Source organism: Panonychus citri, unplaced genomic scaffold (assembly GCF_014898815.1).
Source record: "Panonychus citri isolate SS breed McGregor unplaced genomic scaffold, ASM1489881v1 Contig00028, whole genome shotgun sequence".
Lineage (NCBI taxonomy): Eukaryota > Metazoa > Arthropoda > Arachnida > Trombidiformes > Tetranychidae > Panonychus > Panonychus citri.
Window position 1 is genome coordinate 1255373 of NW_026515433.1, and position 14449 is coordinate 1269821.

At 33.3% G+C, this 14449-nt stretch overlaps 1 protein-coding gene across 1 annotated transcript; it reads left to right on the forward strand.

Annotated features, from left to right (window-relative positions):
• The first annotated feature begins 9712 nt into the window (after positions 1 to 9712).
• Positions 9713 to 13878, forward strand: LOC128396884 (ubiquitin carboxyl-terminal hydrolase 10-like). The gene is made up of 7 exons (XM_053357532.1): positions 9713 to 11171; positions 11258 to 11349; positions 11427 to 11536; positions 11650 to 12043; positions 12128 to 12250; positions 12341 to 12644; positions 13207 to 13878. The coding sequence occupies exons 1-7, from the start codon at positions 9812 to 9814 to the stop codon at positions 13503 to 13505; spliced, it is 2682 nt and encodes an 893-aa protein (XP_053213507.1). The 5' UTR covers positions 9713 to 9811; the 3' UTR covers positions 13506 to 13878.
• The last annotated feature ends 571 nt before the right edge of the window (positions 13879 to 14449 follow it).

Genomic DNA, 14449 nt, shown 5'->3' on the forward strand with positions numbered 1-14449 from the left:
AAAAATCACCCTCAATGTAAAATCAAAAAAGCACCCGCAATGTGAAATCAACAATGACCCTCACTGAGCAGATCAAAAAAAAAGAAAATCGCCCTCAATGAGTAGATCAAAAAAATTACCCTCAATGGACGGAGACAAATCACCCTCAATAAGACAATCAAAAAAAAAATTGCCCTCAATGAGCAAATCAAAAATTGCCCTCAATGTAAAATCAACAATCAACATCAATGAGCAGATGAAAAATCACCCGCAATGGACGGAGAAAAATCGCTCTCAATGGGAAGGAGAAATCGCCCTTAATGCAAAGATAAAAAAACACCCTCAATAAGCAGATCAAAAATGACTCCCAATGTACAAAAAAATCACTCGCAATGTAAACAGGACATCAGACATAACAAATTTCCCTGAATGATCGACGTTAAAATTACTCTTAATGAACGAATTACCCTCAACACACAAAAAATAACAAAAATGACAAAGTGTCGAACTCAAAATTACCTTAATGATAAAATGCAGGTGCATTTTAAACCCAGAGACCCGGAAAATGTTAAACCAATCAACCAATGTTAAACCAATTGTACCCAGAAAAATCACCCTCAATGTAAACAGCATAAATCACCCTGAATGTCATCATATAAGTAACCCGAACAAAAAAATCACCCTTAAATGAAAAAATCCAGAATCACCCTAAATGGCAACATGAAGTACCCTGAATCTGAAACAAAATCATCCTCAATTAACAGATCAAGAATCACTCTCAAAATACATAAATTGCCCTCAATGAGCAGATCCGAAAATCAACCTCAATGTACAGAGAAAAATCGCTCCAATATAAACAGCAGAAATCTCCCCTAATGATAACGTGAATTACCCTGAACCAGAAACAAAATCACCTTTAATATTAACAGTAAATCGCCCTCAACAAATCGTCATGTATGATTGACGCCAAAATTACTCTTAATGAATGAATTACCGTCAACACAAAAAAGGAAGAACTTAAGACAATATAAAATAGGAAGAGAAACAAAATTAATGAAAAATTTCGAACTCAAATTGACCTTACAATAAAATGCAGGAGCATTTTAACCCAGAGACCCGGAAAATGTTAAGCCAATCACAGGCGTTCCACGCCCACTGACCATTTCTTTATAAACCTGAACTAAGTGTAAAGTTGGGTCACTTCTCTTAAGACTCTTGAGTGATACTTTACCCTTAGGTCATAGATTGTACCCTTAACAATAAACCAATTTTCACATTTACAACCCCATTGAGTTCTCGTTGGGTCAGTTTACCCTTCAACCTTTATTTTTACTCGTTAGTACTAAACTTGTACTTAACAATATTCGACCGGAAATACACCTTTTGTACATTTATAATGAGAGGCTAATTCCATCATCTGTAAATGTCAGTGTTGATGATCGCGTGATCGTTCAAAATGATATTTAGTGATGGCGTTATACAGCTATGGACACTAAGTTTCGTACACTTTCAATAACTGTTGCATAGAGTTGATTCTTCAATCAATTTACTTTAGAAAAGCAACTCTATTTGCAACTTAATTGAAAGTGTACGAAATTTAATGTCCGCGGCTGCATAATCTGCATTTGTAAGTCTATTGAAAATTACATTTAGTATCTATAATAAGTTTCTCTTTTTCAACAAGCTCAGAGCAGCGCATGTGAAGGTTAAAAGCGAAAAACGATTCCTTCAATAGCTAAAAGTTTATAAGCAAAGATAGGCGGAATCCTTAGCCGATGACCCACTGTTTGCAACAATTTCTTCATATTTTAAAAATGTAATAAATCAGTGTCAAAAAAGAAAAGTCACTAGACTAATACTGAATAAAATAGTCCATAGAAAAGTCAAAAGTTGATAAAAACAACAACTTGCACTATGGATGCTTTGAAATAGATGACCAGCCAGCAATTAGTCAACGATGCTCACCAAATATGAGAACTTTAGTTTTATTGAAAATCCCATAGCTTAAATTTAGTCACTCACTCTTAGGTTTATAGGTACAGTACCAAACTTTATTGGTGTTCCCGTATCGTATATAAAGTTTGGCTCGAGAATTGTCAGGTTTCGAGGCCGATGAGAAAGATAACAAGAAAGATTTCCAAGTGCAAGATCACCACCGAAATTCACCGTAAGAAAAGCTATCTCCATGCCCATGCATTCACAAATTTAATTCTAAGGCAAGGTGCTTGCAAAGCGTGCGTTGTTAACTTGTTGGCTCACTCTTTCACAGGATTGCGCTTGAAAAGAATGATGCAATTATTTAAAAAACACATGCCAACAACATATTTAAATTCGAAACCAAAAAAGCGTTTTACAGTCTTTGAACTTAAAAGAAGGTAAAATTTAAAAATTGATTATTTCACATGCGCACAATAAATGGAAAAGAAAACTGTAGACCTTTTTTCCTCTGTTTACATCGCATAAAAAAATAATGATAATTTTTACGGAGGTTTGGGCATGAAAAAAATTAGCGTACTAGCTAATTCCCTAACAATTTCCCTAACCACTAACGTCTGGTTGGCAATCTAAAGCACCGGGTAAAAACTTGTATTCAACACACATTTGCCCTTCAATCCGCTCTCTCTTTCACTCTACTCTTTGAACATCCAAATCCGCTCTCTTGTTATTACTCTCTTACCAGTCAAGACTCAATTGTTGATTCTTAACATGGTTTACAGGGCGTAACGTTAATCGTGGAAAGTTTTTTCCCTGCGCAGTAAACAGAAACTAATTTGATGCCAAATTGATTAAGAGACAATTAAATCAAGCAACGAATATTTGAGCTGATTAGTCTCCTCCTACTAACGTTATTTATTTAAATAATCTATTTTTAGACGCAGAATTTAGTCGATGTGAGTGAGCTGCCTGAGGCATAACTGCTTGAGAAAAAAGATTATTACCTTAGTCGGCTTGAAGTGACTCACTCACTAAGCTGATTATTTCGACTCAAAAATGAAAATAGTCCCAAATTTAAATACTTTCATGGAAATGAAGAAAAAGAGAGTGAGTTGAAAAGAGTATAAAAAGCAATGCAAATATCTTATTCAATTGATTAGTTGTTTTTCATTTTACGAGTTTAAATATGTCTCAAGAAAAGGTAAGTGATGACCGCTATCCTAAACAAATTTATTGTATTTTAACCAATTTTTTTTTCTTTTCGCAGGCTAAATATTCCAAAATCGAATGGCCGGTAAAAAGTGACCACAATACAATGATAAAAGGCCGCACTGATTGTACGAGATGTATTACTGATCTGGCCAGATCGAAAAGCAGCCTGGCCAAAGCTTTATGAGCTTTCCAAGGCAGTACTGTGCATTCCCACTACTAGTGTTCCTGTTGAGAGGCTTTTCTCAACTGCTGGATTAACTCTCACCAAGAAAAGAAGTCAACTTGATCCAGATAAAGTCAACAAGAAAGTTTGTTCCTCTGAAGACCAGCCCGCTCAGATGCACAATAAGTGAATTTGATTGTTGACATTTTCGTTCATAAATAATTAGATTGATTTCTATTTTTTAAATTAAGCGCTTGTAACAAACGCATTTTAAGCCTCACCCCGAGGAATAAACTTTCTTACCACCCTGTAGTGGTTTGTACAAATTAATTTGTGTCTTTTAGGTCCGTATTCACCAACCGTAATTAAATTTGAGTCTAGGGTTAAAGCAGCTGAGCACAGCTTTTGTGTTTCACCAACTATGATCAACTCTTGATCTCGAATCAGATTTAAGTTTAGGTCAATTCAATTAGAGGATTAAAGAATCTTGTTTCACCAACCGAAATCATCTTCAATTGATCTCAGAAGTCTTGATCGAAATTTAATCCTGGTAATTACCACGATTAACTTTTGATAACTAATGATAACTTTTTTTCCTCATTTTTTCCATTCTTGCTCATTTTTTTGAATTTTTTTACATAAATTGATTAATATCGTTATATCCTATATTTATACAATTTTCGCTAGCGTAAAAAAGAATTTTTTTTCTTAAAAAAATATTAAACAAAGATATTAAGAAAACTTGATCATTGTAATCATATAACTTGTTAATTGTTTTGAAATCAATCTTAATTTCAAGTATTTTGCATAAAAAATTAATTAATTCATCCCCTTCAAGTTAACCGCTTTTATCTGAAGAGAAATATGTTTTTATTGTTGTTACCGTTTTTTGTTTGATGATCGGCTGGTTAAAAAATTAATTAAAAATTAGGGGTAAAAATGAAAAAGCAGGGAAAAAAGACCTTCTTAGGGACAATTTCCTAATTCAATTTAAATTCAATTGATTTGACTTCAACTTCACTTGAACCCAAAATCAAAGAATCGGGAATCAACTAATCGAGCTTGGTGAAACAACTTTTCAAAAAGACTTATCAATGCAAATTTTGTTTTTAAAGGTAGTTGGTCATATGTCAAATCTTAAGTGTAACGTTCGTACATATACTAGTGAACGGCCATTTGTTTGTAGAATTTGTCAGAAATCGTTAATCTAATTAGCTCATTAGTAAAAACATCAGCTCGTTCATATCGTCGAATTGCGTGAAACACAAGATGAGGTTAGTTCCTATCCTCAACATAAAATAAAAATATTTCTAAATACACAGGATCTGCTATTCTTGTTCTTCTGATCGTCTTGTGAGGAATCATCTTCTTGTCAATGATAGATGTCTTATCCTGTTGACTAATTCACTTGCAGAAGTATTGGATTTTTTTGAAACCTCTAAATCATCTTTTTCTTCACCATCTAGATTCTTCCTTACTAGTCTTGGGTGAAAGATGAATAAGAAATAAAACTTAAGAATTCGTTCAACTGGATATTCTAAAAACTGTTCAATTATTATATGCTATGATTTGTTATTGTTGACGCAAAGCTATTCAAGTCCAGTATCAAACTTTTTTGGTAATCATTCACATCTTATCAAGTGCTTATATAATCTTTTTTCGATCATAAACACGCTCAAGTATTTTGAATACTCTAAATCTGATAGAAATAGTGGTTCAGGAAACTAAACTAAGTGTTCCAGAACCCTAGAAGAAAAAGGGTAATGGGCAATTAATCACGGAGTGGAGCAAATTGAAGTTGAAATCGGAAATTGAAATATTTTAATCTTATATTTTGAAGGCTTTCAATACCCGTTCTTTTGGCATAACGGATGGTTGGATCGAAGAGCGAAGGAAAAACCTTCACCAGAAATAGCACAGTTTGTACGATTAGTGTCCGTTTGACATCTTCCAGTGTCCCTCTCATAACTGGAAATTTGTAAGTTACTGTCACAGTCACAGAGAGTCGTTGTTCATTGTCACATGGACAGTCCGTTTCCGGTAGATAAATACAGCAGTATGGACACTGTTCAAGGTTGATTTTACTTTCCAGTACGGTAAAGAATTTGATATAAGGTATAGAAATGCTGAATGCAGTTTTCAAGGTGATATAAGCACTAAAATAATAATTTTGCTAGATGCCAGAAGAGGTACTAGAGGAAAAAAGAGAAAGGGTAACAACAAATTAAGAAAACTAAAGAAGAAAATGGCGGAAAGAAGATCTTTTTCATGTGTACCATTAATAAAAAGACAGATCAATCAGAACATCAACTGATTGGGATAAAAATATTTCTAAGTACACAGAGGCCACTATTCCCATCTCCGTATTTACCATAATTTGAGAGTTCGTCTTGTGAGGAGTCATCTTTTTGTCAGACTAATTCACTTGCAGGATCATCAGCACTTTCTGAAACTTCTGAATCATCTTCTTGTCTATCATCTTTGCTGCTTATGCTTGTTATTAAGTTAAATTTTAATTGTTTAAGGTTTCTACTTTCAATCCTTTCCAATTTAATTGATTGGTAAATTGATAAACTAAATTATAAAATTATTAAATTAAAACATTAGAAAGTAAAAATAACCTCAAACTTTACGTAGATTGATCATCATCTTGCCTATCATCTTTGTCTTAGCCATCTTCACCTTAATCGTGTTTATCGTCATTCGAGAAAAAGACTCTTAAATGTAAGATTTTTTCCAAGGTATTTGGTCAAATGTCAAATCTTAAGTGTTACGTTCGTATTTATAAATGTACTGGTGAACGACCATTTGTTTGTAGAATTTGTCAGAAATCGTTTATCTAATTAGCTCATTAGTAAAAACATCAGCTCGTTCATATCGTCAAGAAGTCATTCCAATGTGACCTGTGTCTAAAACGACTCTCATCCAAAAGTAATCGCAACGATTACCATCATTCGAGAGTTCATCTTATCGATGGTTCCTATGTAGCTCACTTGTGTCGTTTGCTCCTTCGTGATGGTACCTGTGAGGGGCATATATATTTTATATAAATATTTATATTTAGGGTTAAGTAGTACGATTGTTTGAATTTTCGAACAGCAAAGTAGAGAAATGTTTTAGCACAAAGATTTTTAGTAATGATGATAATGATATCTGTTGAAGTTATCGTATAATTATTGTAGCTATCAAGAAAATTGTGCTGCGTTTATCAGTGTCGTATATGTGCTAATGTTTGTTGAAGAAGGTGAAATGTCCAATGTGATCTGTGTCTAAAACGATTCACATCCAAAAGTAATCTCAAAAGCAACTACAGTGCTATTAGCAATATCAAATGGATAACTTATAACTATCTAGGTCTAACTTAAAGCTTTTCAGGTCCAGTATCAAACTTTTTTGGTGATCCTTCACATCTCATCAAATGCCGATCAAATATCGTAAAGAAGCAAGCTCAGTATTAATTCAACAAAAAAATATAAAAATAATCATTAGAATAATAATTAATTGGAAAAATTGATTAATTAAATCTCCATTGCTGCCAAAGAGTAATATAAGCCTTACTACTCTTTGCTTGCCGCAGTTTTTGCTATTTACTTGAGCTCCACCTGGTCGATCGGTGTGAACTAATTAAAAATTAGTAAATTTCCTTCTTGTGGTCTGCAGCAGAGATGTTCCGATCTCAGATTTTCAGTTGATCGATCGATCCGATCAATTTTCGCTAATAAATCGATCAATTTCGATTTTTCTAATTCAAATTTGGCGGTCAAAAAAGGCTGAAAATTTTCTCTTTCTTTTGTATACTGTCTATTTTCACTGTCTAATTTCTTAATTAAGTAAAATTTGTTAATCAGTTTTTTGAGTTTTGAATTTTTATCGAAAATCACGTGGTTTTTCAGGTGATCGATTTTCTGAAAGTTTAGATCGATCAATTTTTCTTTCTCAAAGATCGATCTGATCGATCAATTTTTCAAATCGGAACAACTCTAGTCTGCAGTGCAGAGTCAGCAGTCTCTTGAAAAGACTTGCTCCTTATTACTCTTTGCTCAACATGGTTTAGTGATTCGTTCAATTTAACTTTGCCTTTTAGTGATTTATAAACAACAAAAATTTAAATTTTTACAATGAATAAAAACCTCTACTCGTTAGTGAGTTGCCACTTTTATCTAAGATTAGTAACTTACTTTTTGTCAAAGAGACTTTAATTTATATTATTCTCTTTAAGGTCCAATGTGCTAGCCAATAGACTTTTCACCGTTTTGAATACTCAACGAACGAAGAAAGTCTGTGATTTCCTGGTATCAAATCTCACCGATTCGTTTGCTGAAAAATCAGATTCACTTCATTTTGAATCAATTACTCCTTAATTGTTTAATTGTCAGGTATGAAATTCTAATCTCTTGCTTTATTCAGTTCTTGTTCCGATTTTATCCTCTCGATGCCACGTGCTTTCCAGTAATTTGAATCATCAGGGGATCATCGGAGATTAACAATCAGTCAATCCTTCCTACATGGTTTTATTTGTCTATTTAGTGACTGGAAATACTTATAACATCTTTCTTACTTTTACTTTAGGTTTAACCCAAAGAGTAAAAACCTCTCTACTCTTTGGTTCAACCTGTGGAGGGTAATAGCAAGACCGATGTCGCTTTGGCCAATCTACTCTTTCACTTAGATATAAATTTAAAATTTTGGTAAACCGATTGACGTGGCTAAGATCAGCAAGTAGATTTGAGAAAAGATGATTCCCATTTGAGTGATGGTCATGCTTTTCGTCAGTCAGCTCATCTTCAAGGTGTGGAAAATGTTTCCACTTTCCTGAATAAAGTTTCGAAAATTGTCATTTAAGCCGATTTCTTCAGGTAGGTCAACGTGCACTAGAATTGAATTACATTTTTTAATCTCGATATGATGTTGGAGACCTTTCGAGTGTCAACTGAAGGGCACTCTGTCAAACGTATCGAAGAGTAATGGTGTGATTTAATCCAACTTTCAGGGAACTTTGTCTCTTTATAGTCGGAAAAATCATTCTACAGCTTTTATCTTTTATCTCTTTCTCAGCTTGCAGGTGGACTTCGTATCACTTTGATATTAATTGGTATTCGTTGGTTAATACTGTTGGAAATCCAAATATTAGCTATTGTAAGTTGGATGATATGTTTCGGTATAACATCTGATGTGGCACCAGTGCGATCATAATTAAGATGTTACCTATGTTTCTTTCAGAATTTTTTCTAATCTTTCATTGTTTCCCTTAGGGTCAAGTAATTAAGTCCACCAATTCTTGAATCGTAAGACCCTCCAGACTGTTAAAGGAGCTTCTGATTTGTTAAAGGACTAAAAACTTTACTAATAAATGCAATCTATCGGTTTGTATGAAGGCCCAGCATTTAGTACTGCGAATCCATTACTAAGCATTTATGTTGCCAATGTTCTTGGTCAAAGTGTCGGATTTGATTTAGTTGTTACCACAGAGTCGTCAACATGGACTGGCGAAAAGACATTCAATCCTGTCCAAGGAGATTCAACCATGTTTGCATTAGATGTTGAAACTAAACAAAACGTGGTTCCCATAATATAACCACTTCCGTTTCCTCGGAGGAAATATTTATCGGATACTTTCGCATTATTAACCTTAGTACCAGTTTTGATTCTGTTTGGATTATGGGCTAAACTCGGTGCGAATCTTTCTGGTTTCTCATTCTCTTTGAGTGGGTTACTTTTCCATCTCGGGTTAGGTTCAATCTTCGCCTTGTTTACATGCCTGTGGCTCCAATTGAACATGTTCACCACAATTAAATACCTTTTGGGTCTCGGGCTCATCACTTTTCTATCCGGTCACAGTTTATTAAGCAAATTGGCGAGTAAAAAGGGCGACAAATAGCTTTGTAATTAAATTAATTAGTCTTTTTTCCTCAACAATTAAAGAGTATATTTATATGACCATTTTTAACCAAACATAAATTGAATTTCATTTTACTTTCCAATTAATATTTTCGCGAGAAAATTGATTATCTCACCAATTGATCTTTTCCCAGGACAATTAGTCTAAAATTACTCAGGAAATTAAACAATCAAATTGATTATCAAATATTTGGTTACTCGAAAAGAAAAAGTAATTTGAGTTGATTGTTTCTCTCTAATTAACTACAATTAATGAGAATAATTCTTGGTCAAGTTAACTTTTCATTCGGAAGAGGGCATCGGTTGAAGGTCCATTTAAATGGAGTTCGAGTGGACTAAAAGTCGGCGTTTGTTTATCTCAGTTCATTTCTTTCTTAACCAATTGATTTGTGATTATTTCGACTGTAATTTTCAATTGGAATAATTTAATCAATCGATTGGTTTCTCTCCAATTGTTGAACAGTTTAAATCTCCCACCCGCAAGTATTTTGGTGGCTCCACACAAGTGAATGTGGATATTAAATCAACCCTATAGTCAGAGAGAATCACATTTTCATTTCTTAATTATTCTGTTTGTTAGCAATGAATTTTCAGTTTTTTCCATTCTGCTAATGTTACTTGGAGATGGAATTTCTTGATACAAGTGATGCCACAGATGCTGAGAAAAAAGAGATCGAACTTATTTTAGCCACTGGAAGTGCATCAGTTGAATTACCATTTGAATCACCTGACGAGGAGTCAACAACAAATACCTCAATATGTAAAGATGACCAAAGTGGCCTTTCTAATTTATCTAACAACACTAGTCACTCTTTAGACAATGGTAAGCATGGTGCTCCTGTCGAAGGCAATATTGTTGAATCAGGTACTTACATTGGTCATGAGGGTTTCAATGGGCCCATCGCAGCTATGCCACCATTTGGTGGACCTTTTATCCCGAATCACATTGGAGCCGGTGTACTTTCGTCTGCGCCTTATGCTGCCTTATACAGTCCAAAAGGAGGATCCTTCATACAAGGAGAAAATGGTGAGGTTCTATTTTATGGACCGACTTATGTTTCCATGGCCATGTTTCCATTTCTTTATTTTGTTGAGCCACAACATGGAGAATCAGTTAGTCTTGGTAAAACCAAGATTCCAACAAAAGACAATATCAACCTAAATGAGAATTGTTCAAGTGACAATATTAACCAGAATAATATTGATGGTGTTAATGATATAATTAATGTTCCTCAGGAGCAACATGTTGAAAAAGAATCCCGACCCAATGGATCTATTGTAAAAGACTCAAATTTAAATGTTATTAATGAATTGGACAATATTAGTGTTATCAAGGAAGATGAAATGAAAAAGGTTAAACAAGATGAAGATGAAGAGAAGGAGGTTAAAACCACCGATAAGGAAAAGAAAGGCGATGAAAAAGGAAAACCAGAAGACAAAGGTGATGAAGAGAAAGGAAAGAAAGACCATGGAATTGGTGAAGAACAAGTGAAAGACAATGAAAAGGAGAGAAACGATAAAAACGTTAAGAACATTAAAAAGACTAAAATTTACAATAACCACAACATAAACTCTTCCAATGCTAACGGAAGCCTCGATTCTTCAAATGATTCATCCATCTCAACGTGTACCTCCATCAACAATAGTCTCAACCAATCATCAACATCTTCCAATTCAGGAGGAATCAATGTTTCTCCATCATCATCAACCCGATCATGGGCTGATCTCTTTAAAGCAAGAAATTCTAATCATGATAATAACTCTAATTATTCGAATGCCTTTATCACATCATCTTCCCAATCTTCAAATGCAACATCTTTATCTCCTCAATCATTTGTCAATGCAAATCAGTCAGAGGAAGTTGTAAATCAAAATAATCACAATTCTAGTAACAATAATCACAAAAAACAAAACGAACCTTCATCATCCTCATCATCGTGTTTCAAAGTATTTCAAGAAGATGCCTTAGCCAATAAATTAGGAAGTAAGTACAAACCACTTTTACGATTTAATCGACTACAATTTAATCCAATTCTGTTTCACTTTAATTCTTATCTTTTAATTGATTAGAGCGGTTAAAGGATATACATTTAAAGCATTCCTTACCTTACCTAATGCCAAGAGGGTTTGTCAATAGAGGGAACTGGTGCTATATTAATGCAGTAAGTACCTTGATTTCAATCTAATCATGAGAATGTTCAATCTACTAATTATTAACCATTTCTCTGTCATCATTTAGACTTTACAGGCTCTTCTCTACTGTCCACCATTTTACAATCTAATGCGAGAAGTTGGTGAACTACCTGGTCTCTTTCGCAAGCAATCCTCAACACCCATCATTGATAGTTTGTTAGTATCTTTAATTATCTTATTTATTTGCTGATTACTTCATTTATTGTTATTCAATTAATCTAATTAATCTGTTTCCCTATTGTTTGTTTTTCCATTATCTTTTACATTAGCGCTAAGTTTTTTTCTAACTTCTTACCAAGTGAGCCAATGATAAAACGAGCAAAATCTAGTGACTTTAATGGACAAGATATTGCCAAAGGTGAACCTTTTGAACCTAAATGCATCTACGATACTCTGGGTAAAATTAAAATCGAATGTCTTAAAGGTAAACAAGAAGATGCTGAAGAATTTCTCAGTTCCATTCTAAATGGTCTTCATGATGAAATGGTTTCCCTGTTTAAACACATCGAAAGTAAAACACAAAACGGTGAATCAAATCAAATCACTTCTAATGGCCATGGTTCAGAAGATGAGACTCATGATCAAAGATTAACTAGTGATGAGAATGACTCAAATTTATGGAACGTTGTTGGGCCAAAACATAAAATTCTGCCAACCCGATCAGTAAGTGAAAACAACAAACAATTGACAACAACATATTCACTAAATTTGATCATTTCAATTAATTCAAAATTTATCTTCTACCAGGCTAAAGTTAATGAGTCTCCAATCATTGATATTTTCGGTGGATCAATGATTTCTGTTAGAACGGCTGGAAACGACAAATGTGGTAATAGACAACCTTTTTTCACTCTTCAACTGGACATTCAAGTGAGTTAAATATAATTGTGATCATTTCTATCAACAGTTAAATGTCATTTCTAATCTGTTGACATTTTCTCATTTTTCTTTCCATTCCAGTCTGAGAAGATAAAATCTGTTGAAGATGCTCTGAAATCATTAACAATGAGAGAGTCAATTCATGGATTTCAATGTCCTAAAACAAAGCAAACGATAGACGCCAGTTATCAGACTTTCCTTGATCAACTTCCACCAATACTGATTCTTCATTTAAAGCTATTCATTTACGACAAAGATGGCGGATCGAAAAAGTTAGTTAAAAAAATCGATTATCCAATTGATTTGGAGCTTCCAAGGGAGTGTCTCCACATGGACAGAGGAAGTGATAAAAATAAATATTCTAAATCTTATAAACTATTATCAGGTAAGAACCTCTTTCTTCATATTAATCACATTTAAATTCAATTCAGTTGAATCAATCATATTCTTATGCTCTTTATAAATGAGACAAAAGTCTATCTTTGCCAATTAATCAGTATCCAATTATTAGTTGATTGTATCATTTAGAATCTCAAACACAACTAATCTCACTGTTTTTTTCTCACTCAAAACCACAAGAATTGATTACTCTTGAGAAGCAAAAATGTTCCAGTTTATGGTCTCAACATATGATTACATTATTGCTTCTTTTTTATACCCCTGAGGGTATTTGTCATTTAATCTTTGGAATTTTTTGTTTTCTAAAAGAAAAAGTTACTTTCAAACTAATTATTGCTTAATCATTAAGTGATTCAATCTTTTTTAATTGAAAAAGAAGCCATGTTTTTTTTCAACACGAGACAACAAAAAAAAAATGCTGATCACATTGAGAAATTTAGTCATTTGTATTTCATAGATGGCGGCATAAGGTGTTGATTGTAAATATAAATGATTCTAATTTTAATATTAATATTATTTTCTCATCTCTTTTCCTCTCTTTCCTTTAGTTATCTACCATGATGGTAACGAGTCAGTTAAAGGTCACTATGTAACGGACCTGTTTCATATTGGCAGCAGCCATTGGTTAAGATGTGATGACATTAACGTCAAAACTATTAGCGTACAGCAATTGTTGAATCCCCAAGCACCGCGGGTTCCTTACCTTTTATTTTACCGTAGATGTGACACTTTAAGAAGTAGTAGTTCAAGTCAGCAACAACAACGAGGATCTAACAACAACAACAACAACACAACACCAATAATAATAATTCATCTCATTAAGTTTTTTTTTCTCTATCGGAATTAGTTTATGTGCTTTCTTTCAATTTTCAAAATAAGAGAAACACAAGGAACGGTTTTTACTGTTGATATGCTCATCATTTTTTTCCTTTCCCGTTTTTCTCAAGCCCGATTGTTACTCAATGTAAATGTAGTCGTAGTTTTCGCACCAGTGTAGGTGTTGATTACCTCGCCTTCCTTTAATTCCCTTCCTTACCTACCACTTTCTCTTTCGCTTTGAAATGGCAATTTCTTAAACAAAATCTTTTGGGCTCTCAATCCGCACTTTGGTTTTGATCAACTTCATTTAAACAATCATGTCATTTGATTAGTTCTCATATTAATCTGATTAAATGGAAAAGATCACAACCAAATCTAATAAATTCTTTAATTTAAACCTACCACCATAAACTCTGTTGATTGAACAACTCAAGAAATCAAGGATAAAAGAGTTATAACAAACTCGAATTAACAATGAACTGAAATAATCAAAGTTTCGATTATCAATGTTTTTTTTTATATTCTACTAATTATGTTAACAATTAACTTACTCAAAAATTTAATCGTTTGGAATCATTTGTTTACTTGTTTCTCTTTCAACAGGCTTAACACATGGGATCTAATTACAAGCATCTCTGTTCGTAAATTTGTGGATTTAAAAGAAAACTGAACGTTAATTGTCGAAGATTTTGATCTTGAACGTTTGTTTAATTAATTGGGCGAAAGAAATTAAACTTGTCCTGATTTTCCTATTTTATATTATCTTGTTTTCTATCAGTGATTTAAACCGGATTAGAGATGAACGTACGTTAAGATACTCAACGAATGAGACGAAATTAGTTTTTCTATCAACCAAATTATCAAAACATTGAGATTTAGCTTATCATTGACATTAGAAAAGAAACTAATTAACTTGTTATTTTTTCCCTTTTTTCTTCATTTTAAATGTTAAATTAAACATAATTGTATCTT